Here is a 24961-nt window from a genome sequence, read left to right as displayed (position 1 = left end):
GCATCTGAATCTTATCAGTCAGTGCAGCAAAACCAAAATGTCTGGAAAATGATTAAAAAAGGTTTCATCAGGGGAACTACAGTGCAGACTCAATAACACACCTCAGCTGTTCCACGTCTTTGATATGCATAAATATTCGTAACCATTTTATGGAGAACTTAAAAATATTACAACCTTTGAATTCTTTAGAGAATAACCTGCAACAGAACATTTACACTTTTAGAGTTTTTGCTGATCACTCATTTAAAACAATAACTCTTAGTCCTGATAATGGCTAGAAAACCAGCAAACAAGTTTAAAGACAGAGGCATAAGATCTCCATAAAAACAGTTTTATTCCTTATCAGTGGAGATGGCTTGTGAAAAGCCTACTGTAAGCTTTTAAACAAAAAAAAACTGCAAAAACCAGCAATCCTCCCAATGAGCAGAGACATCAGGGTATCCTATTCCAGGGCAGAAGACAGCTATTAAATCCATCTCCTTGCCTTCTTGCAGCACAAGGAAGTTAGTTTTCAGCAAGAGGATAAACAAATTATGTTGGGAAACGCTACTCCAAAGCAGCTGTCCAAGGGCCAATGTTTTCCCCTGCTCCCGATCAGTCTTCATCCTCCTCTTTCACTTTCTTCTTTTTCTTCTTCTTTTTCTCTGCATTCTGCAAACAAACAAGCGTTGTCACAAACAGCATAATGGAAAAGCAAAGCAATACAGGTAGCCAAGGCAACAGAGCTCACACTCGAAGCATCCCCTCCGCTGCCAGCTCGGGAAAGCACAACCCGAGAGAGGTCCTTCCCCAGTCACTGAATGCACTGGCTGTTCACAGCCCGCTGGGGGCAATGGGCAAGGGAAGCTGTGCTGGCAGCTCAGCACTGTGGTCAGGCAGTGCAGCTGCCACACACAAAGGGGAGAAAATTAATCCCCACGTTAAGAACGGGATTGCAGAACTGAGCAAAAAGTTAGGCCCGGTCCCATCTGCTCTGCTGTTGCTGGAAGGCATCAAATGATGCGTCATCAAATCAGCAGGTACAGCCTCTGTTCCCTACAAGTCCTAAACTCTAGACAGATGTCTGTGGATTGGCACCAAGGGACACTCCTCCCACTAGAAAAGATGCAAAAAGAGAGGTGACTAGGGCTGGGGGTGGGCAGAGGAAAAGGAGGGGAAACACGGAGGAGTTACAGTCACAAACTTCCCAGACCTTATTCTGCAATGCAGATCTTCTTGGACATTACAGTGATGGATATCACAGCATAGATCTACTAGAGCAAGACTGTCTTTGCATACCATATAGGAGTTCCTCCCCGCCCCTCACTCCACACTCTGAATGTTTTGGAGAAAACACATTCCCAAAAGGGAATGCAATTCAGCCTCACCTCAACTGTGGGGCTGGTCGGGAGTTCCTCACTCAATACTTCCTCTTCTTCAGCTTGCTTTTCCTTATTCTTTTTCTTTTTCTTCTTTTTGACAGGTTCATCATCTTCTACAGCTGTGCCTTCTGTACCACAGAAAGGACAAAGATGAAAAGCAGGTTGTCAGTTATTAAGAGTGCAGACAGAAAAGATATGAAATGTGAGAAGATGCAATGACCACAGTAAGAATGCAAAATACTGAAAACCACACTGCCTCTTCTTTAAGTCTCTCTACATTTATTTACCATCTGCTTTGCCCTTACCTGCATGACTACTCCCCGCTATAATCACAATATACAAGTGCCTAATTCACAAGTGACAGTGTTCAGACAGCACTATGCATATTTGGTACAAACACTGCTCCTACGTGCTGCTCCCAAGGTTTAAAACAAGCTTCCATGTTTTCATTTGCTTGCCAAATTATCTTCAAGTACTCCATCTGAAAAGAGACTGTCCACAGTTTGGTAAATATTTTCAGCAGCAGCAAAGGAGCAGTGAAAGGACTCTAAACTCCACATTAGAAATGTGTTCAGTCAGCAGCAGCTTGTTCGCAACTGATTTCCCAACCTTGATGTTGGAGATTTGCTTAGAAGCAGACCAGTTTTCTTTACTGTTTAGACTGGCAAACACAAAGATGTCTTAATGCTGAGCTAACATAAAGCATTTAATGCAGAAACTTTCCTGCCCAAGACGACAGGAATTATTTATATAAGCTGAGAGGAATGTCAACCCAGGAAGGGATTTACTGATGACCTTACAGTTACTTTTTAGAACTATTCATCAACAGCTGCCCTGTCTAATCACAATGGTAATGGAACTATGATTTACCACTCATTTTCTAGAATATATACCACAGTCTTAGCAATCTCTAGGTAAAGAAACCAAGCAGGAATCTTACCAAGCTGGCAGGCTGTGCAGCAGCCAGGCTGTTACTGGAGCATACCCAAGTCAAATTTATTTGCACAGTTGAGTCAGTGCTGGATACCAAGTTTCTCCATACATAGTACTCATGACTAAGTTCATGATGTAGCAACCACTGACCTTCAGCAGTTACAAAAATGATGCTGAAATCAGTGGTCTTTGTGGTATGTACAGCTGCTACCGGGGGTGTGACCCAAGAAAATTTTCTCACCACATGCCCCCCCAAAGGAAAGAAGCATTTTCATTTTGAAGAACGCTCATCCCTTACAAAAAGAACTGTACAATTACAAAAAATACCCAAACCACACAACCTCGTAACATCTTGACTGTACTTTGTCGCAAATTTAGTTCCTCAACAAGTCAAAAATACACTTCAAACTTTGCCTCTAACATTAGCTTCACACAAAGAAAAATTGGCTTCAGGCTAAAAAAATTCTAGCCATGTCTACATGAGCATCCAGACAGCTAACACGAGCATCCAGCCAGCTAATGTCAGTTCGCTGACATTAAAAAACATACCAGAAGCAAAACAGCAAAGAATTCCAGATAAAGGAACCGTTAAATATAATTTTAAGTGGATTCTGCCACACACATAATTCACAGTGAACAGTGTGTGAGCCTAAGGGATTCAAAACGTATAAAACTAAGTATCCTCACCTTCCTCTGTATGACACAGGGAAATACAAAGTAGCTTAAAAGTAAGCATAAATTACATAAAACCATACAGTACAACAGGAGCATACACATGGTATTTTGGCATGCAACACCTTTTCACTCAGCTGGATTGGCAAGCTATGCATTTTCAAGCAAAATGTTGGGTGGTAACCTTGAAAAAATAACTTCTCACTATTACCCTACGTGTCATCAAGTGTGACACATCAGGCAGTGAACCTGTCACAGTTTACAGCTGCAGATGATGCACGGGGCACTCACAGACACTGCCACTCTCACAGCCAGCAGCAGACCCCTCCCTGAAGATTTCAGTTGCTGCTTTCCAGGAAAGCTCATCACAAGACTTCACATATTTGCACCTAGGCAGAATGAGGACACAGGCTCCAGGGGTTCTGGTCTTTTCCCTCAAGGTGCAGTACTTCTAAGTCACTCAAGGCCAGCGGGGTTTCTTTGTGGTACACAGCAGCTGACAAGGAAACCAACAGCTCTTACTACCAGGCACTGCAGCACAGAAAGCAGCCCTGGAAGAGCAGTTTGATTGATGGCCCTGCGAGTGCTGGAGACCACCAGCAGCAGTTCCACTCACCCATTTTTCACCATTTTTTCCTAGGCTTTTATACACCAGCCTGATGTGCCCTCTCTCCTCTACATGATGCTCCACTTTACATAGTGAAGTCACATTGCCTATCAATAAAGACATCCTGTCATGATGTTCCTGTCATTTAAGGCTTTGCATCTTGCAGGGTTCACTCCATTAATTTAAGCTATTTCTCTTTCCAAGAGAGGCCTTCCCAAGTGACTGGCTGCTGCTATATCCCGATGCCAAATGCAAGCTGAAGGCTTCACTGTGGGCACTGGCTAGCTCTGCTGGTGGTATGCATTCTGTCCAGCCACATCCAACTTCAGACTGTAGTCACAAAAATACCTGCCCTGTTTCCCTTCCCCCAGCACTAAGACAGCTTTTAACAGACAAATCCTTCAGTGAATTGTAACTTGTTTCAGGCACTATCCTTCCGCTTGGTTTCTTTCTTGGTATAAAAGGTGGGTAGAGCCCTTCACAAATCTTCGTTCGCAAAGCCTAGCCATGGTGATGATGATGATGATAAAAGGTGAAAGTAGTTTGAAGTCATAGCTCACCCTCAGCCCCCCTGCCAGTTCCCACCCAAAGTACTGCCACACATGCACCCCACTGAGGCAGAGAGAAAATACCACACATCTCAAAGTAACACTTACATTTTGGGGTAGCATAACGCGAAATATTGGCCCCCTTCCCAACAGATATTAAAAGCAATAGTTTGACAAATCAATCACTGGCAGCATCCCAGATTCTTCCTGTCCTTTACATTCCTCTTGTAACACAAACTGGATAGAAATGTATCTGGTTGGAAAGTGCCTTTCTTTCCAGGACTACTTTTCCACCACCCCCATTTATCTTGCAGCTGCACAAACAGCAAGGGGAAGGAGGGGGCAGAGGTTTCTTTCACGAGGCACTGTCTGGATGTGTAATCTCTGACCAGGAAAAGCTTAATATCAAAAAAAAAAAAAAAGGCTTAAAAACCAAAAGAGAATGGAGCCAAGAACAGCAGACATTAAAGGCTCATGTGTACTCAAGAGGACATGCAGCATAAATCTTAATGCTGGGACCTTCTCTGCACTCTTGTGTGTATTATGGGGCTTGCTGAACTACTGTAACTTCTGGGACCAAAACCAGAAGGCAACCCCTCTCTAGCACACTGTGCAGCCACAGAAATGATACTGGAAAATAGCAAGGTCATGGTCTGTCTAACAGGTGTCAGGGAAATCCATGTACTCTGCTGGATGCTCAAATACAAGAATCTGCAAACATAGGGGCAGTTCTACTTTATAGGGCGCAAGAGGACACGCTGAAGGGAAGCAAAACAACCCATCTGAATCCTGTAATTCAGGTTTTGGGAAGTTTAAAAAACAACCAAACAACACAGATTTCAGTGGTCCACAATTATTCTGGACACTGTCTCCAGCTCAAGGATACCTGCTGAGCTCCACCCAACCCCTAAACCAGGAAATAACAATGCTCAGTAAAGCAAATGAAGCAACCACAACAAGTTTGTGTATAAAAGCATGAACCACTGAATAATATAACTATGAACAGAAACATTCCCCTCAAACTGCAAGAGTCTAGGCTGGAAATCAATGTAATATTTCACCTGCAAGGAGCTCATGCCTGTGAGATGTCAACACTTGCTTTGATAATGCAAAGTAAGCCCAAGGGAACAATTCTGGCTATAGCAAAGGAAGTTAGTTCAAAAGATAATCAAAAGCAGTAACTGTGAGAACATCCACATTCTCCAAAAGCAAATGGGCAAGTTCAAACCTCCAAAGTACTCGTGGTTCCTTGTCTCATGATAAGAGAACAAGCTTGGGCACAGATCTCTACAGCAGAAAGCATTCTCCCTCCTCAGAACTTTAATTCTCAGCTAACTTTAGGTTCCTACAAGTTGTTCCATCCATGTAAACAGACACCATGGACCAAATGGCATCTGGAAGGATCACACCTTGGCGTCAGCTGAGCAAGAGGAGGTACTGAACCAGCACAACTACACTTCTGGTCCTTAGAACACAGCAGCAGAGAAGGCAGAAAGGGAAGTCTCTGATAGCCCTCACCTGCTGCAGGCACAGAGAGGTGACAAAACTTGTGAGTAGCTCCTACCCAGGTCTGGCTCTTGATCTCACAGAAGTGATTTAAAGTCATCTTCTTTTTCCCTTTTTTTTTTTCCCCTCCCAAGTTACACACTGAGTGCTCCACCAGCACAGCAAGTATAGATCAGCCTTTTAGAGGTGCTGAAGTGCACACTGGAGAGAAGAGAAGGTCTCTTACAATGAACTGTAGTAAAAAACCAGATTATTTTGAAGTCAGTTCAAAATCTTTCTTCACACAGTAACATAGCAGAAGGAAAGAACTGTGGCCATACTTCAGTTTTAGCTCCCCAGAAAATAACCATTTTTCATATATTATGTAAATTCAGATGGAAATTTCCAAGTGTCATTTCACTTCAAATTCCGACCTGTTTGTACACTGAAACATGCCAGAAAACATTTCTAGTTAGAATAAAACAGAATTCTTGAAAGAAAATTGGGCAAGTTTCTGGTTTTAGAGAAAACAGTTTTTCTGTCTTCAAGATACTGAGGGTCACTAAAGATGAACCTGCTGAGCAAGAAATTCTGCAAGAAGAATACAAATAGAGTGTCATTCTTAGATGTTCCTATATGCTTATAACTGTCTAAAAGCAGATGCTTAAAGCAAATTACTTGCAGTCAGTCCATTAAGGATCATTACTATTGTTAATTACACCCAAGGAGAATAACCAGGTATTGTGGTTGGCTGTAAACGTTAGGTCCCACTGCATGATGGAAACAGCAATGTCAGCAGCACAGACAGAGCAACTAACCTTTCATCTCTGCTTTGAACTTCTTTGCTTTCACTGGAACCTCAGTGTCTTGTTCTTCCACCTCCTGAATTTTGCGTTTCTTGGAAACAACCGGAAGTGTTGAGTCACCAGATGGGTCAAACACCTTCACTTCGCTGTAACGAAGGAAACAAGTCCATTACAGGGGTAAGAAGAGTTGGCCCCCAGGTAAGCTCCTGCACTTGAACATAAACTTTCCAACACAACCTCCCAAGAATACCTGCAAATAAATCTTACTCAGCTAACAAAGCATCTACAGGTAGTGAGGCCCTTTCTCCAATACAGAGGTGGTTTACCACTAATCATGACTGCAGAAGAGATACCTCCCCAAGTACAACTGTCTGATCTGAACAGAAGATAGCAGTTAAGTAAAATTTTGATTCTGGTTTATATCTGTTCAAGGCTCTATAGAGCAGCACTTCAATTACCCATTAGATTGATCTCTCTGTTGCTGAAAGCTCTTTCAGCACAGCCTTATGGTCACAAGCACACAGCTCCTCACCATTTGGCATATTATTATATTGTATTTGGTTTATTACCCTTCAGTTGTACCCTCAGGTGTAGATATGCACACAGAGTATTAAAAGTAGTTTTACTTTTGCCTTTTCTATACTGCTTCTCCACTATTACATTGAGAGGGCACAGCTCACAAGGCAGGGTAGTGCTATGGTTCATTATTTATAACTGATTGATGGAACATTCAAATACTTAATCCGTGTCTGAAACTGCCTCTTCTCAATTACTGCACGCTTGTTTGTTCCGACCCAAGCTCCTCTGCAGGCCGTAGAGAACCAGCCACCCTGAAATCCAGTGCTCTTTAGCTGGAACTTGTAAGGGGCAATTGAATCATTAAATAGCAAGAATTCACAACAGAACTCCTACTGAAAGGAGTTTTAAAACAGTTAAGACTAAAATACTTCCCCCCAGCCACATCCTGAGCACCTGAACTTTTCCAAAATAGGAATCTGAAGCAGCTAACTCACCCGTGTTATAAAAGCAACCGAGGCTAGTGACTGGACTGGGAAGCATGTGGCAATGCCAGCAGACAGTACCATCATTTCATCCTCTAAGCATCAGAAATGATCCTTATGGTTATTAACATCACATATTGCTTTACAGGAATTGATTACATGGCCTTTTACAAACAGTGGACTCTGCTTCAGTGAAACCCAAGAGAGAGCACACTGGCTTCCTTGAGATTGTCAAGATATTGCTGCTACTTAAAAAAAACCCCAAACAAACCCCAAACCAAACCAAAACCACTCTCGCATCTTTTTTGGAAAGCATACTGAAATGTTTCACTTGAACCTCATCTCTAAAAGCTACCTCGCATTTAACTGCTGATACTTTGATTAACCTAATTGATACAAAATTCACAGTCCCATACACAAAGATGCTTGCCAATCCCCTCAAAACACTAGTTTAGCCCTTCAAACATCCCCATACAATATTGCCATTTTTGGACTCTAGGGACAATTCGACAGGTACTGAGTTAGTTTCCCTTTTAGGCAGCCAGACTACGCCAAACAGTCAGGAATTATCTTCAGATTCTCCCCCAAGCCTAGACATGTTTGCAAAGCATGTCTAACAGCAGAAACATGTCCTGGCAGGAATTCATGACTCCTCATTTCAAGAGGTCAAAACCCAGCATCTATGTTGTCTCCTCCCTAAGTTGCTGTCTCGTGACAGGCCCTGATGCTTCATTTCCTGACTGACACTGTCTCTGCAAAAGCTGCTCCAGAAATCGCAGCCGTCACTACACTTGGAAACGCCTGGCATATGGAAATGAAAGTTACAGCCAGGCTCCTGAAAGATGTTTGGGGACTGCAGATGGGTGCAACAGTGCTATTTTTTCCTCACAGAACGAGCACTCAGCCCTGTTTTTGCTGAGCTCTCGCCCTCTCTACACCAAAAGCTCAGCAAAATAAGCAGGTCAAGCTACGCAAGAAGCCTGCAACCAAATTAAGTGATAAACCCAGATGTCACAGCTCAGACTAATAATACCCTGTTCAAATCCTCAGATGTTCAGCTGTCCCAGTTGCAACTTACAGTGTCACTTTGGGCACCAGAAACTGTTCTAACAGTGTCCAGAGTACATACAGACCTCATCTACTGCTTAAGACATGTATTACTTATTATGTACAAGGCTAAAACAAGGAGGTGAAGCTTTGTTCAAAAGAAGCGGTGCCTGTTTTTTTTATTTTCTAAGAATAAGATGGTAAGTAGGTCTCTAGGACAGCTTTCATGTCAAGGAAATTAATTCAAACTGTAATTTTCTCAAATTTATTTCATTCAGACTTGTATTGAATAAAGCTGCTACATATTAACACCCAGCTTTCTGGGCTGATGCTCATAGCACCTAAAAGTACTTGTTATCTGATTATGTCAGTAATTTACTATTAGAAAATCTGGGATAACAGAAGTTCTTACGAGCAACAGAACTTATCATCACTGTTTAAAGCACAGAAAATGTTTTCTAGATTTTAAGTCAATTCAGCCTACGAACAAAAAGCTTTTCAGAAATAAAAACATGGAGAGTTATTTATACTCAGCCAAGTAAAAAGCCTGAAAGGAAAAACTATTCACCTCTTGTTTTGATACTTGTCTGTCTTAGCCAAGGCTCTTCCAGTGCCACTTATTCTTCTTATCTACGAGAAAAATTTAGATATGAAAACCAAATTACTCATAATGAAAACAATTCACAACACACACTTTTACAGCTCTTGAAAGGAATTAAAAATAGAAAAACAGACATATATTATGGGTCAGGTTCTTGTGTACCTGCACAGGTCTTATACCTGGGTGCAGAGTAGTGACAGGGAGTGTAACTGAGGTGAGAAAGACCTTTCTGATGCTGCTCTTCAGAAGTCCAATTCAAGTAAAGGGTATCTAGCACTGGATCAAACATACCACAGAGAAAAAACACACCACATCATACCTCTGAATTCCTCAAATCTGCTCTAATTTGTGCACACTTTTTTTTTCTTGGCAAGAGTACGTCAGGGCATGTATCACCCTATAGCTGGCATAAGGCCAACCTTAAAACCACAATACAGGTCCCAAACTGGATTTGAATTAAATATATACTTGTCAAGTGGTCGGTTTGTATTTTGGTGTTAATATGTCTCCTTGCCTTTGTTCCAATGGGAAGTATCACCTCCCACGAAACACTCGAGAATGGGCAGGTTTTTCTGGATTTTTCTTTCCTGTTCCAGTGATGCCAGTACTACAGCACTATCAGATTTTCTAGCTTGCAAGACTGCACCTAGTCATCATTCACAAGATCCCATGCAGCAGGCATGTCACCTAAAAGAGGAAAGTGACCTCATGTCCTCCCAGCGTGTTGTGCCAATGGCAACATGGAACAGGTGTGGAGAGGCAGGACATGCATTAGGTGGTGGGAGGGCAATGCAGCAGATTGCAGAATAAGAAAGCTCCTTAAGACTAAGCATCACCAGTGTTCAGATTCTGAGGAACCACGGTGGAAAACATGAGGCATAGACAAAACCCAAATACTCCTTTCTAAGGTAAAGAGAAAGAAGCTATGAAGTAATAAGCATATCTTGGCAATTCATAGAAATGCAATGAATGTAAAGGTATGACCTTACTCATCTTGTTCAGTATCAGGATTTTTAAGGATAATGTAAAGGAAAACAAGAAAAGTTGACATAAAAATGCCTGCAGCCAGCCAGCTTACACATCTGACTGCTCCAGCCAAAGCTGGGAGAAACCAGAGAACAAGAGTGACACACTACTGAGTGACAGGGAAAGAGTCAAAAGCAGTGCATCAGAAAGTAATACCCTCAACAAGAATGTCAGCTTCATGCAGCCTCTGCTAGACTTACCCCTCTCTCTTCCAGAATCCTCAGTCTGGTCTCTACTTTTAGTCTGTTCTCAGCTCCCATTTCAGCACTGGTGTTCTCTCCAAGGGCATCATAACGAACAGTCAAGGCAGTCTTGGCTGCCAGCATTCGAGAAATCTGGAAAAGCCAAAAATAATATTAAATGCTAAGACTTAACATAAGGCAGTGATTCACTCTGATCTGGAAACCATACCCACATGCAAAAGAACAAAGTAACCATTTACTAGCAGTGTTTAATCCAAAAAATAATTAGTGTATCATTCTTTCAACACTGAAATACTGTTAATGGAACACCCTATTTTCTTGATAGAGGGAAATGTCTGAGACAGCGGGTAAGTTACATGTATCCTACTCTATCCCAAACTTTGGATCAGGTTAGTTTGAGGTGTAATTTCTAAATGGACAGCCTTTCTTCACAATTCAAACACATGTTCATCCACCCACATTATAAAAACCTAAGCTCTTCAAGATCAAGCCCAAAATTACTTGCTTTAGCACAAGAGACCCACTTTCAAGCAAGACTGAAGCCTATCACGTAGAAGAAAGTAGTAACGTAGCCCTTGAGAAAGCCAGTGTTATATCATAGCTCAGCAGGACTGCATCTGTTATTGCTCAGGTGTCTCAAATGGACAATCCCATTCACTTTTTTGAACAGGGATGAATAACATTCAAAGATCTGTAGACAGTGGTATTTTACCTGTTATCACAAAGCAATACATTCAAACAAGCCATGGAAAGAGCCTCACTGTGAAGCTCAAAACGCTCACGCTCTGGAAAAAGCGAAAGTGGTGAGCAATTCTGCAACTTACCTTGCCTTTATTTTTGGCATTGGTTTGTCCCACCAGGGAAGCATGATAGATAAGGCCAAATTTAGGTGTGTCCCTTTTAGTCTTCAGCGCTCGGAAGAGTGCCTTCTCAGCACCCAGTATCTGAACTGTTGAAGCCGGATGTTTTGCCAGATTCAGGAGGGAGCCTAGGAGGTGGTGACACAGCAACAGCAATTTGTCAGAGGAGCAGCTAGGCTAGGTGCCTGCTTTTGAACAGTCTACGAAGCTCAGAGCCATCTATTTCTGAGACATGCTTCACATTAACTTCCTGAAGGAGAGTTAACCATTTCAGCCTTTCATGCTTCAGCTAACTCTCTTGGTTTGATTTCAGCATGAGGAAAGAAGGCTGACTCAATAAAACATATTCCACTGGAGTAATGCCTACTCCTGACAGTCTGGCAGCAAGAACATGTCATCACAGAGCTGCAGCAGAGATAACTGAAATAAGGTTGCTACCTTGAGCCAGTCTGACTATAGAAGTGTCATGTCAGTTTGTCGGCACTTTACCTCAGAGGTGACTAAATTATCAGCAGGAGGCTCAGTAAGTGTCTCAGAAGAGGTAGTGACTTAAGTTGCCCTCATATTCTGAAAAGAATTCAGGCCAACTGAGAACTTCGTCATCACAGACAACTACCAAGCTCATGCTGGTATTCTCAGAGTGCTGAAGCGCTGCCTTCGCCCCCTTTACCACGAGGTGTTCATCAGGGCCCTACGTAACGCTTTTAGCTGACCAGCACCAAGGAGAAAGCCTCTGATGAGGTCACCTAAGAGTTACTTACACTGATCACTGAACCCACCTGCATGAGCAATGAGCCTGGCTCCGACCAGTTCTCCCACCATGACAGTGAGATTGGGAGCAATGGCCATCATCCTGTTCTTCAGGTAGTCGTACAGCTGGGTCCGATACTCAGAGATTTCAATCACCTGCCACAGACAGAGTGTGGTTACTTCAGTCAGTATCAGACGACCAAAAAATATCAAGAGATAAATGTACTGAAAAGAGGAACTGCTGAGAATTCCAGTGAGGAGACTAACAAATTGGAAAATGCAAACAGCCAAGAGCCAGAGTTACGGGAAGCTTTATATAGGGCATATTCCCAGAGTAGAGCTCCATCCTCCAAGAACATTGGATCTGTGTTGCTTATTCCCCTAAGCAACTCACTTTCTCAGCAAAGCTCCCGATAAAGGAGCTGACAGCATGCCAAAGACAGCGAAGCAGAACAAAAATACTTAGTAAGGGCATTTTCTTTAGGACAAAACCCTGGAACATTCAGTGTTCACATAAATCTTTGCCACTATTCTCTTGAAATGGGATAAATGCTCTTTACTTGTTCCATACAAATACACACAATTAGAACATACACAAAAAAGCAGCCTGGTCTAGACCAAGAACAGGAACTCCTAATCCTGCCACTCCCTGGTAAAGTCACAAAGGGATCCAACTGGCACAACTAAAGTCAGAGGGTGTTCACATACAATCCAGATGAAAGCAGGATAGGGCTCCTAATTCTTTTGGGGCCTCAGTGCTCCAGAGTTTATCACCTAGCTTCCAAAGTGGCAGATTAGAAAGAGGCTATACAATGCCATTATTTTCAAGACTTGAAAGCACAATGATAGCAAAATTCCTCCCCCAGGTAACACTACCACTTTCAGAAGGCTTTCTGCAGTTATCAGCAGTCTGAGATGGCTCAGATGAGGTAGTGACTGTGCACCCTCACGTCTGAACATCGGGAAAGCAACAATATAGGAATCATCACTGCCATCCCAAGTGTGTCAGCACTGCCCTCGGAAAACCTCTCCTTGGTAGAAGATGCTCTGCAATGGTTGAAGCGGAGTTCCCACTGCTATCCATCTGTGTGTACGTACTTGATCACAGAGATGGATTATGTTGTTTATGTCTTCTTCTGATACTTCTGTCCCCATGGAAATCTCAGCAGCAGCCTTCACATCCTCCTCAATCTCCTCTGGTAGGATGTCAGAAACATCAGAGGAAGCAAAATTGCTTCTGTCTCCTGTGGGGGACAGATGAAAGCATGTTTGTGCTGGGGGCAAGATGAACTAGTAAAAAAAAAAAAAAAAAGGGCACAGAAACACATGCAGATAAAAGGCCAAAATAACAACAGTGAGTCAAGTCTGCCTTCACCCTACTCCAGATTCCCAACATATATGTCAATGTTCTATGTTTATACTAGTTAGGAATGGTTGGAAATACTAAATTTGAACCTATAAAAAAAAAGCACTCATATTCTGTAACATTGCATACTTCACCTTTTCCACAGCTGGTTGCTGCAAAATTGTTAGTCACAATATTAAAAAGAAAGAATTCCAGGAAGCAAGCACTCATTTACCAATAACCAAATATACTTAATTCTTCCTACAGTTGGGAAAAAAAAACTCCCTTCAAACTACAGGTCTCCCTCTTGACTGCAAACTTCATTATTAGAAAACCAAAACAAAAAAACCACCCAAAACAACAAAGCAACACCACAAAAAAAAAAAAAAAAAAAAGAAAAACAACTAACAAAAAAATCATCACTACAAAGCACATGAGCCCAAGAGGTGAGGCAAGTGCCCCAAGTATTATAGCAGTCCTTCTTTTTGCTCTTGTGAATAATTCCAGCAGTTGCTGTCTCCAAGAACATCCAGAAACAGGCGACATTTCTCTTTACATCAGTTCTTTTGGAAGCTGATTTCCAAACTAGTCTGCTGAATAACTGGCATTCTCAGAAGATATGCTGGTGGTCCCTGCAGAACTGGTTGGTGCTGTGGTATTAGCTTTCTCTTAGGCTTCCAAAGCCTGCATCAACGCACAGATGCAAACATACCCTGCTTTTCTGCTGGCCCTGATTACACTGCTGCTGAAGGCAGGACTGCACAGTGTCACGAGAGCTGGATGAGTGACCTGGTCCACCAGTCAGTGCCACGAGTACACTGCACACTGCCGTGCAACACGCTCCAGGCTCACCACTCTTACTACTCACCAACTTTCCGCACACATTTACAGTAGGTAAGGTTATCTGTGATGATTTTGCCCAGTTCAGGGAAGTGCCAACCATACCATTCCCTACAGCGCATGATGTAGTTATTCAGTTCTTTGTCCAAGTCATCAAGAAGTGCTAAGAGAAAGAAGAATGGACTACTTTTATTTAAAAGGAAAAAACTCTCAAATCAACAAATTTAAATAGTGTAAAGGGAGATTAACTGAGGTATTTTATCCTATAAAAGACTGGAATAAACCAAACTGCAGTACACTAAAAGTCTTCTCTTTTCAGAGAATGCAAAATCCCAGGCACAATATTATAGAACTGTTAGCATTCCCATGAGTGTGGTCTGAAAGTTTCATCACTGGAATTGTCTTGGACAGATTCCTTTAACAGCTGCAAAGCAGGTTGTCCTGGAAGGGGAACAGCAACCAATTATTCTTCCCCCCAGTCAGCCAACGTGCTACATACAAGGTTGATGTAAAATGCAGCCATCTGACTAACTTCAAGAAAATAATGTTTTAATGGTAACAAACTGACTTTTATATTCAATTACTTGATTTAAGAGATTGTATTAAGCCCTCTAGTTGCCTTTATAATATAAATATACCCAATACAAAACCAACAGGCTCACCGTTTACCAGATATGACCAAAAACCAGATTTAGAATCCAAGAGCACAGCATCCACAGTATATATTGCTAGAGAGCCCCGGGGCTAAAATATTTCCTGCTAATGCAATACCAACATTCCCATCTGTTGTCTCAGTGGTAGTGACGAAGGAACTGAATCAAATCATTAATTTCAGTTTAACTATATGTTTCATCATCGACAACAGTCTGGGAATTAATATTCCAAACAGGATTCCTCACCACTGCTTCACAGCAAGCGTGCCAATTATGATGTGGATGTCTTCAAGGAAAAACGAGGAATGGGCTTTCCAAGCTGTGCTAACAATTTCAGCCTGTGAAATGCAGCATTACACACTGCAGCACGTCTGATGTGCCTAACAAAGGAGTCTATTTCTACAATACCCTCGGTGCAAGATGCCACTAAAATGATGGGTCACAAAATGCCTTCCTGTGGGGCCCATCCTCCCAGCACTACTCAGAAGGGAGGTATATTGGGAAAGAGAGCCCTTAAAGGACTGTCTGTATTTCAGCTGATTTCTAGGCTAAGAGAAAGTGGCAGCTTACTGTATCACCCTACAAACGTTCCTGCTTGTGAAAAATCCTATTAAGAAAACACACTTTATACCCTGCTGAACATCAGTGCTCAATGTACCAAGACACACTAGGAGGACGTTGACAGCAATACTTTTCAGTAACCAGCGTAAAGAAGTCAGCTATCCTAAGCCAAATCCATTAATAATTTAAGCTCTAAATATACTTACAAATTGCCTGGATAATCATGGTATCTACTTTGTCTGGGCTGAATTTCAACTTGTATCGGGAAAGGCTGAGGAGACAGAAATACACTTTCATCAGCATCCTGAGCTCCTGTTCCAGGGTATGCCCCACCTGTTCCTATTTTACAGGAATACATTCAGTCAAAGCAGCTCAGTTTTATGCCGCTGGCTGCTCTCAGCTGTGGCCAGAAGCCACACTGACACGAGTTTCACAACAGCTCCGACGTGTGTACACACACATACCCTGTGACCAGGGTGAAAGGGAAAGTGAAGGCTATTTGTACCACATGCAGCACACTGAACATGAGTGCTGTGGCAGGAAATTGGCTGCTGGTTTCTTTCTGCATGGTTCCCCACAAACAGTATTTGTCGACGGCATTTCCAGTTCTGCAGCGGCTGGAGGCAACCCACAAAACTACACCTACCCAGCAGCCAATATCAGCAATGCTAATGTGAGGCAACAAAAAACACTTCCTAGAACAGATTCTCTGTGTCTGAGAAAGCCCATTACCATCTGGCTTTAATGTATGTTTACAAAGACAGTTGATATCAATGAAGATTTGCATCTCTGAAGTCCTCCTTCAATATTAATGCCCATTTTCTAAACAAACACATATCTATTTTCAAGAAATTAGCTACAGTAAAGCATTTTTCTAACTTGCCAATGGCTCATAAAGGACAAGCTCATATCAGAACATGAATTAAAAAGTTACTCATGAATGGAATGTTTGATCTCATGTTGATCCTTAACTGTTACTCCATTAAACCTAAAAGGCAGCGATACTAAGGTGGAGAGACAACCCTGCCTTTAACATTCTTACATAATTATGAATTATATGAGTATTTATTCTGGCATAATTCAGCAAATCACGACCTTCACCTTGTCTCAGTGGCAATGGAATTTTAAATTATCCACTTGACTCCTACAGAGACACTCCAAACGAAATCCTGAAGTACATAAAATGCAAAGGAAAGCTATCAACTTCAACTTCGGGTGAAGATGAGGTATTTCCCTAAATGGTGGGTGCAAACTGGAAAGCCCTTCCTTTATCAAACAAGATCTCCGATACAAATGTGTCTTGATGAGATCATGTCATATACTCAGAGACACTTCAAGCAGCACAGCCCAGGACACAAGAGTGGGGCAGACATGGGATGACACAGAGCTGTTCCAGGAACTCACCTGTGTGCCAGACCCAGACACATGGCTGCCATCTCTCGAGAAGGGAGGCCTGTTATAAGCCCTTCAATCTGGGAGCGAATTCCTCTCATCAACTCTGTAACCATTGGGCTGTGTATACAACTCAAATTCAGCTTGTCCTGCAGGTTGGAAATCAACGATCCAAAGTCAGGCACAACACGACATTCTTCTAAAGCCCTTCTTCCAGCAGCCTTATATCATTTATGACTAGTTTTCCCAGTGCCATCCCATGATCGCACAACAGTTTCATTGCTTTTGACACTAAAGGTAGTGGCACCCCCAGTTCCACACACAGTAACAATTCCACTATCAAGAAATTTATAATACATATCTGATATGTAGAAGATTCAACTTCAGATTCAAGATTTTGCAGTTTACTAGAAACAGTTTGGCCACAGGGAGAAAATTCAGAGGTAGAGGGTTGGGGGCTCTGGGTCATTTTCAGAGAACAAAACTGAGTAATTAGTTCAAAGTCCTTGATATTATTCACTTTACCGCTAAACCCTTATGATTTTGCAGCTTACACCCGTCTCCTAAAACAGCCCTAGGAAGTTGTCAGAATAAAAATCAGTGGACTAAGGAGCAATTGGACATGAGAGATGGGAAACTGGTATTTGACACCTAGGAGACACTGGAGAAGGCAGTCCACCTCCACTGTACCTCTTCCTTCCTCTGGCAGGCAAGGACTGAAGGAGGTGCACGCTGCTTGCAGACTGAGGAAGGCAGAATGACGCACACTCCCAGTAAGTCATCACCCCACTATTGCAGCATCTCTTAGTGAGGAATAAGCGTGTCTGTCTGTCTGTCTGGGGTTTTTTGTTTGGTTCCTCACCCCACTCTTTTTCTGGATTGGATCATCAGAAAAATTAATTTTTTAACCTGCTGGGTTTCTAACCAACATTTAAGAGAGAGATCAAGCAAATCCAAACACTTCAGTGCACTTTTACAATATCACTCACTTGTGTACTCAAGACAACATCTTCCTGTATGCAAGCAGTATAAATGTGTGGATTAGATATTGTGCATGCTGCAAGCACAGCATTGGCAGCACAATCCATTGCTAGTAACTGCAAAATCTCTGCAATCTGACAATAATATTTCAGCAGCATGAGGCAAAAGGAAGAACGGCAAAATCAGCTATCACCTTTATGACACCTCCAAGTTTGGCATCTGCTACAGCCAACTGCTCATGGGCATCTTTTGCCACAATCTTCTTCAGAATTTTCTTCAAGTTCTTGCTGAGTTTGCCTTCTACAAGAGCTGTGGATGCTGTATAAAACAAAAAGACCAAAGATGCAGTTTCTTTCCCCTCCTAAAATCTGTAAAAATAGTACTCCTAACTTTGTACATTTGTTTTAACTGCCCACAGTAGCTCTAGTCTGAGCTGCCATGCAATGGCTAAAATCAAAATAGAAGAAAATTGTATCCTTGTTCCTTTGGAGGCCTAAATCAAAAACTTTTCTCTCAGTTGCCTCTCCTTTCTCCATATGGTTTCAGTTCTATTTTTGCCAGATTTTTTTTAAAGATCTCTACAAACAGTATGCCATATGTTTTAGATGCATGTTTAACATTTCCAAAGGCAGGGTTATATGGGAACATTTTGTGTACCATTTAATTAACCAACCATTTTCCAGGTCCCTTAGGCAGAAACCACGATATCCTAAATTGAGTAACGGCTTATTTGCACCCCCTGGTGATGATAATGTGACATCTACAGCCCAAGGAGGAATGATGCCAAACACATTGACTGGGCAGTCAGGCACAGATCCTTTTAATATAGCATGCAGACAGAAGAATTTTAAAAGGACATTCTTCATTCTCAAATATTAATAGATTTGTAAAAGCTTTACGACCCCACACAATGTATTTTAAGCAGGCACTTATACAACTTTGTTTGACAGTCAGCTCTGTGCTCCACTGAACTGTGATTGATGCAACATCTTCATCACAATAAATAAAGCAAAGGCCGGTGATTTTTGGTTTCCAGAACCTTAATGACATGTAAGATTAAAATCGAAGTGCTGTGCTGAGTTTACTCTCAACTTTTCTAAAATGGAGATAATTTTCCACCTTCTTTTTTTGCTTTTTTTTTAAAATCAGCCTAACTACTCGTGATCTGCATCCAAACCAATGCAAAAGCACATAATCCAAAAAATATGCTATGGAGATGAACATACAGCAGCTTTAATCTCAGTTCTTTTACTTGCATCCCATATACAATGGCAGCATCTCCACTCTTGTTTCCTTAGCTTCCTTTATAGGCTAGTCCTGCCACATCAGAATGAAAAAAAACGCTCTTAAATTGTAAATGCAGCTTGGAACATCCATCTATTGCTGTCATGCAGCACATTCAGCAGTCATTGTCACACTATGAATTATTACCTAGAACATCTATCATTTTTGTTCAAACTAGTCCACAGCATCAAGCCTTTAAGTGTAAAATCTGAAAAAAAATATCCAATATAAGGGTTTCCATTTTGTTTAAACTCCTGAGTTCAAGTACAAGACAGACTTTTTTTAGGCTGAAAAACACAGGCATAATACAATATGCACCCACAGAACACGGGCGACTGCAATAATGAAAATTCTCTGATACCCATCTGTTGTCTCAGTGGTAGTGACGAAATGTTGACTCAAATCAGTTATACTCAGCTTCAGCAAGAATCCATCATTGACAACAGGCTACAGGGATCAGGCAAAACTTACATGGTGCCCATTTGTGAGCTGCTTGGGAAATACACACAGTAGGAAAAATCTATACTTTATTACATCTCTACTGCGCTAGAGACCAAATGGGTGACCTCATAAGCCATCAAAAACAGTTTACTTTGAAAAACCTGTGATTTAAAAACTATGCCAAGAAACAGAGCAGGGACAGAGCGAACTAGTGCACGATAGGGATTTGGGTTTTTTGTAAGAATGGGGTTAACTCGCTTACCAGCAAGTGCTTCTGTGGTGTCCTGAAATTTTTCAAAGTGCTTCAGTTTTACTCTACAGAAGAAAAATAAAAGCGTGTAAACAAATGTACATCATAAACCAGATGCTAGAACAATTTTACCTTTTTTTTCTGCCTTCACTCTTCTAGTTCCCCTCTTTTCCCCAAGGCTGCAAGAGAGCAGAGATCGATACCCATATCCTCAAAAAGAAGTCAGAGCACTAAATGTGCAAATTAAGGTTGGATTTGGAGTGACTTTTCAGCTGGGCCCCACAATACTTCCAGAAAGGAAAAAAAAAAAAAAAGGAACTTTGGTTTGGTATTTCTTGGACCAACATCACCAGAAAACTTAAGTCCCCTTTTTGTTTGTAGTTCATATTTAAAGACAGATATCATCCATTTAAACTTCAACACTGCACCCTGATTGACTGATGATAGCATCTTCCCACTCATGTTCAAAAGGAAACCTTCTGCCTCTGTGGAATGCAGAGCCTGCACAGCTCAGATTTAACATGCTTTTTAAACAAATGCATCTTCAAAGACTTTAAACTGAACTGATTCATTACCCATGAATCCTCAAGTCCTGCCTTGTAATTAGATGTTAGAATACAAGTTCTGAGCTGAGCTTAAAACCAACAACAAAAAATTCTTTCATGCCCTAACTGCTGACCAGAGCCCAAAATCATATGGACAGTGTTTAACCACACTGTGTCAGATCCTCAGGCACAGCTTCCCTCTGCCCTTCAGAGAGTCTGTGGTGTTGATATATAGAGTTACAGTTAGGCAGCTATCTCAATCCAGTAAATTCCTTGTCAAGGACGGGCATTTGACTAATCCAGCCGCGATTAACCAATGCTGTTTGCGAGTGGAGTATCTGCAAAGGAATCAGGGTCACACATAAAGCTCAGTGCTTCAGTTAAGCATCTGCAGATCCCAACAAAAGCTTCAGGCTTACACTGATGCCTTTTCAGAAAGGCAAGCCAGGAGTTACTTTGATCAGAGTAGAGATCCATTAAGAGCCACATCCTGTAGAGTGAGTGGCCAAGATGATGCTTCCAAAGCAAGATTACCAGCACTACAAACAGGCAGATGTGGGATTTTCCAGCCTCTCCTCTATGTACTATTACGGAGCAGGATAAATACAAATCACAAGGCATAACTTGTTCAGATGCATCTGTTCTAATCAAAGAAATCTTCCAATAAAAACACACTAGACAGGCTTGGAAGGAATCCACCACTGCCCCCCACTTTAGGGCAATTTGCTAGGAAGGTCAGCTGGGTCAGTGGACACTACTCCCTGTGCAGCTGTGCAGTGGTGCTAACACTCACTGGTGGCATAGGCAACAACACTGAGCTCAATTCACAGCGATTTACATAGTTTCATCTGGATTAAACTTTTTTTTTTTTCAAAAATAATTTCCTGTGAGAGCAAAACCAGTCATTTCACACAGTTCCAGCATTACAAGCTTGGATGTTCTTGTCAAGGCATCCAGAGTGCCTTAAAATATTGCTCAATATTTTGCTTCAGTGACACACGGTAATGACTTCTGCCGCTTAATTACACTGCAAGGAAAAAAGGTATTTCTTTCACTTTGATACTCCATTTTAAGTTTCTCAATGTATTTAACTTCACATTATCATTTTTCACCGTTTTTACAACACTGAAAAGCCAAAATCAATAGTTCTTCCTGAACCATACGTGCATAACTACAGGCAGTCGTGTTCTTCCAGAAGCCACACTGCTATCCCCACACAAAGCTGCTTACATTTTGTTTGCTTTTTCAGGAGTTTCAAATTCTTTCCACAGACTGTCAACTTCTTGGAGCTTTTTCTCATTGAGAACCTGCAGGGGAAAAAAAACAACACACAACTATATTTAGATCACCTTTGAACAATCTTCAGCCTTCATTCAGCACAGAAGACCCTAAACAGATTTACAGTGTATCCAATCACACTGTTGATTCCATCTGTGTTAACTATTGCAAACTCAACTTCAATGATCTACAGTTTCATCATTCTCTCTCAGCAGCTTTACCCTACTAACAGACACATAGTAGAGTGTGTTCACTTTCACCTGATTTAAAGAAGTTCCTCAATAATGGCTGGGTCCTCCTGAACCTGCAAAATTCTCTTCTTGTTTATCAAAACTGGGCTTGTTCCACCTCATCTACCAGACTCATTCACAACCCAGTGACCCAGAACCAAACCTACCACTACTTTGCAAAAACTAAAATAAGTCTGGGACCCCTAACAGGAAGGAGTCATCCCCTAAGTTATTTTCATTAATCTGAGCTAACCCAAAGAAAGAGAACACCCCTATAAAGAAGAGTTGTCACCACAGCTTGGTAATCAGCTGGGCAGGCAGCAATGGCTTAATCCCATCTCTGAACACAGGAGATCTCCCTCAGCTTTTAAACAGCACAAGATTTAAAATCACAGCCCTGGAGCCTATATAAACTCCACAAAATGTGGAGTGCACTGCAAATTCCTAGAAAACTGCTCAGGGGAACAGTCAAGATCTTTACACCTACTAAGAAATCTCGTCGTTTTGTTCCCACAACGCAAATACAACACAACTGCAATTTAACTCAGTGTAGAAATCGTTCCTGGTATTATGAATTTTGCTCTCTTGCAGATTTTTAAACCCTGGTTGAAGGAAATTGCCTTTTTTTAAATGTAATTAGTAGCTGAGCAGATAAACATGGTAATTATTTTCCCACATGACTCTGGGGCACAGAAAAACCTTGAGGCAACTCTTCCTTTCCTCAGCTTGCTGATTCTTTCCTCCAGTTCATCTTTCCTACCCAAAGCCCTTCGGAATTTGCAGCCTCTACAAACAAACATGGGCACATGGAGAAAAATAAAGAATAAAAAGAAAGCTGCTAAATCGAGACTGTCAGCAGAAAAGAGAAATTACATGCCTATGGATATTTTGTGTCATTGAGGAGAGTAAGACTCCTTGGAGAAAGTCCTCCAAGATCCAGAATGTGACTATATCCCATCTGTCCTTACTACCTGCTCCTCTGATGGGACTAACATCTACGAGGGAGTACCTGAGAGCTACACAGCTTGCAGAAGGCAGTGGTTCTTGGTCACCAAGGCAGAGCACAGCTATGCTGCCAATAAACATTTGTGGTTCTTGCTGAAAAGGGAAGTGGGTGACCATGACCTGTCCTCAAAATTCAGAAACACAAAGTCTCTCTAACCCTCAAGTAACTAAAAATGAGACAAAAAGCACCCCAAACCCCCAGCAGCAACAAACTTTAGGAAGCTAAACTCTGCAGAGAATATCTTAATACAGCAGAATGAACATACAAGTGTGACAGTGACACAGGTCTGCAGCTGAACAGCTGCCCTGTCTAGGAAGGTTTTGTCACTGAGAGCCTTGCCCTGCAGATGAGCACTGGGGCTGTGGCTTTGCTGTATCCAGCCTCGGCACCTGCCAACAGGCATGGAAAACCAACCCTTGTCTCAAAACATAAAATACCACTTCTGCTGATTCCCAGCTTACAGCTTTCACCGCTGGCCGCTGTGCACATCCATTCCAGCCAGACCCCCCAGCTGCTCACACCTGCAGCAGAACACAGCAGCACTGCTGCACAGACCTCTTGGCACTTCTCTTTAAGTCCCTCCCCCTACCTTCCTTTATGCCTACTCTGCTTTCAGAAACTAAAATACTGGTTATTTTCAGCCCCTTCCGGCTCCTGTGAAAGGTTAAAAGGCCTTGGCCTAAAGCACAAGAAATCTGAGCCTACTCAAGAGGTAATTTTACTATTTTTAATAATTCTGAAGGTGCAGGATACTACTCTGTGTGAATATCCACCTGAGCAAAGCCTTCAGGGAGATGCTGCACGTGTGTCAGTTCCCCAGGTGTAAGTGTTTGGAGAGGGGCACAGACCAGAAGCTATCTACGTTTAGAAGTATTTCTGGCTTCTTCATGAGGCTCGTGTGTTAAAATGCTCCTTGCCTGAGTTGCACAGCTGCACTCCAAAGAGGAGGAAAGGTTTCAGGGCAGGTGAAGTAAACACAGTGCTCTATAGAGCACCGCAAAGGGTGCAGTTCTGACGCAGGCTACGGCAAAAGAAACCAGAGCTTTGCTCTCTTTGCACCCGCACTTGTGTTCGCACAAATTAAACTCGGAAAACGACTGAGCTGGCGGTGAAAAAAACACAAACCTGAAGATTCAACCATGAACCCGCAGACTCGGCCGGGAACGCCGCCCGTCTGCCCCGCGCCCCAACCCCCCCCCCGCACCCACGAGGCTGTGCCGGAACACGAGCCGTGAGGGCACAGCCAGGGAGAGAGTGAGCAACACGCCTGCCCCGGGGCGCCCCCGGAGACGCCGAAAGGAGCAGGGCCGGGGGGGCACACACCCCTCCCAAACGCACCCCGGTGGGGGCACACGAGCGGCACGGGGGCGCTCGGAAGGACCCCCCTTCCTGCCGCCATCCCGCACCCCCCGCCCGCAGCCCCTTCCCCCTTCCCTCGCTCACAGCGCGGCCCCGCCGACCCTGCCGAGGGTCGCTGCCTGAGAACCTGCCCGTCAGGGGACTCTCCCTCACGGGCTCCCCCTCACGGGCTCCCCCGGCCCGCGTCTCCCAGCAGTTCCCGGGGGAGGCCCGGCGCGTTGCCCCCCCCTCCCCCGCAGGACAGGGAGCCCCTCACCTTGAAGATGGCGTACCCCGCCGCCGTCTCGAACAGCACGAGCATCGCGGCGCCCGCGCGGGACACTCCGGTCGAGCACGCGCGCGCCCCGAGGGCAAAGCGGAAGCGGAAAGGGGCGGCGGAAGGGGAAGTGAGCACGCGCGGGCAGGGGAAGCGGCGGGGCCGCCTTCCGCTCGCGGGACACGTGGCGGACGGCAGGACCGCGCATGCGCCGCTGCAGGGCCCGCCCCACCGAGGGCCCCGCCCGCCCAAGGCCCCGCGGCTCAGGCGGGAGCCCCCTGACGGACAGACACGCGAACTGCACCCGCGGGGCTGTGCCCGTGCCCCCCGCCCCTGCCCACAGCCCTGCCCAGCGCCCCGCGGTGCTGCCCTGCCGGCAAGCAGGGCCCCGGGACTCGGGTACCAGTACCGGAGGCTTCTGTTTCCCGAGTGGGTCCTGAAGCAGGTGTGAGCTGGTGGCCCCGCGGTGTCCCCGAGCGGTGCCCGGAGCCGCGGCCTCACGTCGGGGTTCAGCCACTTCAGTCCAGGGCGCTCCCGGCCCCCAGCACACAGCGGGGAGGGCCTGCCATTGCCCGCTCCGCTCCCGCGGCCTGCTCTGCAGATCCTCACGCGGATCCACTTCATAAACAATTTGTTGTGT

At 43.5% G+C, this 24961-nt stretch overlaps 1 protein-coding gene and 4 non-coding genes across 5 annotated transcripts; all 5 read right to left on the bottom strand.

Moving 5' to 3' along the window:
• Positions 1–315: 315 nt before the first annotated feature.
• NOP58 (NOP58 ribonucleoprotein) lies at positions 316–24437 on the bottom strand. The gene is made up of 15 exons (XM_027880140.1): positions 24322–24437; positions 21423–21499; positions 19660–19712; positions 17866–17990; positions 16704–16840; positions 15506–15570; positions 14114–14248; positions 12999–13144; positions 11930–12056; positions 11115–11278; positions 10288–10422; positions 9029–9090; positions 6425–6558; positions 1368–1489; positions 316–651 (listed from the first exon to the last, which is right to left on the bottom strand). Exons 1-15 carry the CDS (start codon positions 24364–24366, stop codon positions 595–597), a joined length of 1584 nt encoding a protein of 527 aa, XP_027735941.1. The 5' UTR covers positions 24367–24437; the 3' UTR covers positions 316–594.
• Positions 11678–11763, bottom strand: LOC114055793. Its single transcript, XR_003570830.1, has one exon. It is a non-coding gene; the product is annotated as a small nucleolar RNA SNORD11 (small nucleolar RNA).
• Positions 12814–12897, bottom strand: LOC114055789. The gene has a single exon (XR_003570826.1). It is a non-coding gene; the product is annotated as a small nucleolar RNA SNORD11B (small nucleolar RNA).
• On the bottom strand, positions 14865–14954 carry LOC114055792. Its single transcript, XR_003570829.1, has one exon. It is a non-coding gene; the product is annotated as a small nucleolar RNA SNORD70 (small nucleolar RNA).
• On the bottom strand, positions 19318–19406 carry LOC114055791. The gene has a single exon (XR_003570828.1). It is a non-coding gene; the product is annotated as a small nucleolar RNA SNORD70 (small nucleolar RNA).
• Positions 24438–24961: the final 524 nt, after the last annotated feature.

This window comes from Empidonax traillii, unplaced genomic scaffold, assembly GCF_003031625.1.
Source record: "Empidonax traillii isolate 1590-97213 ecotype Southwest subspecies unplaced genomic scaffold, ASM303162v1 scaffold65:size4453928, whole genome shotgun sequence".
Lineage (NCBI taxonomy): Eukaryota > Metazoa > Chordata > Aves > Passeriformes > Tyrannidae > Empidonax > Empidonax traillii.
This window is presented reverse-complemented; position numbering and strand designations above follow the sequence as displayed.